The sequence below is a fragment of the Aplysia californica genome, unplaced genomic scaffold, assembly GCF_000002075.1.
Source record: "Aplysia californica isolate F4 #8 unplaced genomic scaffold, AplCal3.0 scaffold00018, whole genome shotgun sequence".
NCBI lineage: Eukaryota > Metazoa > Mollusca > Gastropoda > Aplysiida > Aplysiidae > Aplysia > Aplysia californica.
Window position 1 is genome coordinate 300986 of NW_004797288.1, and position 1434 is coordinate 302419.

The window sequence follows — 1434 nt, forward strand, 5'->3', positions numbered from 1 at the left end:
CCCACCCCACCCTCCCCTTCTTTATCTTTCCTCAGATTCTGTTTTTAGATGAACCTGCCCGAAAAACATAACTAGACAGAAACGGATGTTGAGCGGTAAACTGCTACACCATATGGCTTCCTGTCTCATCGTCATGCACACTCATTTTCCTTCCTTGCTTCGCATTTCCAAACAAAAGAAGCACGAAAACGCTTCCTCAATTGGCGGGGGGTGCGCCTGGGCTGGCAGTAGTCTTTTTTCATTCACTGCTTGTGTCTGCTTCAATCTCGTCAGCAATTAACTTAGAGAAAAACAGACAACGCTGTGTATACGATTTGTTTTAGAAGCTTGATTTAGGTCTATTTCTTGAAATAAAAGGTTTGTTTATCCAATTTACTTGTTGGCCGGTGGTCTCTGTTTGTATAATTATTTCAATCAGGTAAACACGTTGCAAGAATTCGATGTTACAGTGACATTTTGAGAAAGAAATTATTCGTTCTCTCCACCCGTACTCTTATCTTATTCGGCTTCTTCTACATCAAATCCACCCCCCCCCCCCCAATCCTCTCCTTCTTACACCCTTCCACCTCCTTAAATGGACTCAGAGCTTGGGGTAGACTATACATACCAGGATCAAGCGCGCAGAAGGCTTCGGGATTCAGAATGGACACAGCGGAGCTTTAATCACGTACTCCCAAGGAGCATGGGAGATTGGTTTATAAACAAACAAACCCGATAAATCCAAACTTGACGAAAGGAGAGATTGTACGAGCACCGAGGAGTGTTGTGTTCGAGTTTCTTTTTATCAAAAATATCGTTGCCAGGATTAGGAACCGGCGCCGGTGTTGTACTGGTTTTAAATATTCTTCGCCATTACACGAAGAAGACGTAGGCTCGATTTTCGAGAAGGAAGGTTTATATATATTTTTACAAAAGTAATTTTGATTTAAATCTATTAAATCTAATATCTCTGTCTTGCACCCAACACAATCGGAAGAAGACGTTGGCTCGATTTTCGATAGAGGAGAGGTTATATATATTTGTTAAAAAATTATGGTTAAAATCTATTAAATCCAGTATCTCTTCTCTGTCTTGCACCCAACACAGTCTGAAGTTCATTCGAAGAGGCCTGCCTTCTAAACGATTTAAATTCTATTGATACAGGCATAAATTCAGCACAATTACACTTATTCTCTAGTGGGGGATGGTAGAAGCTTGCTAGGTTGTGTACCTTGATGAAAACGCCAAGAACCGCCAGTCCGTCGCTTTCCGTGACTGCCTCGCCGAAACTGGCGTACTTGTCAGCATTGTAGTGCACCAGATGGAGCTGGGGAGGAAAGTAATGTTATATGTCAAAGACACAATCTCTCACTTTATTCTGCTTCGTTTATATGGGCTCTTCTGTCTGTCTGTCTGTCTGTCTGTCTGTCTGTCTGTCTGTCTGTCTGTCTGTCT

General features: G+C 42.1%; 1 protein-coding gene across 1 annotated transcript in view; it reads right to left on the reverse strand.

Moving 5' to 3' along the window:
- Window positions 1–1434, reverse strand: part of LOC101856624 (carbonic anhydrase 1) — a gene marked incomplete in the record, with an annotated part of 36240 nt that overhangs the window by 4097 nt on the left and 30709 nt on the right. The window contains 1 exon segment of the mRNA XM_013086243.2: window positions 1211–1306. Within this exon segment, the coding sequence (XP_012941697.1) occupies window positions 1211–1306 (96 nt within the window).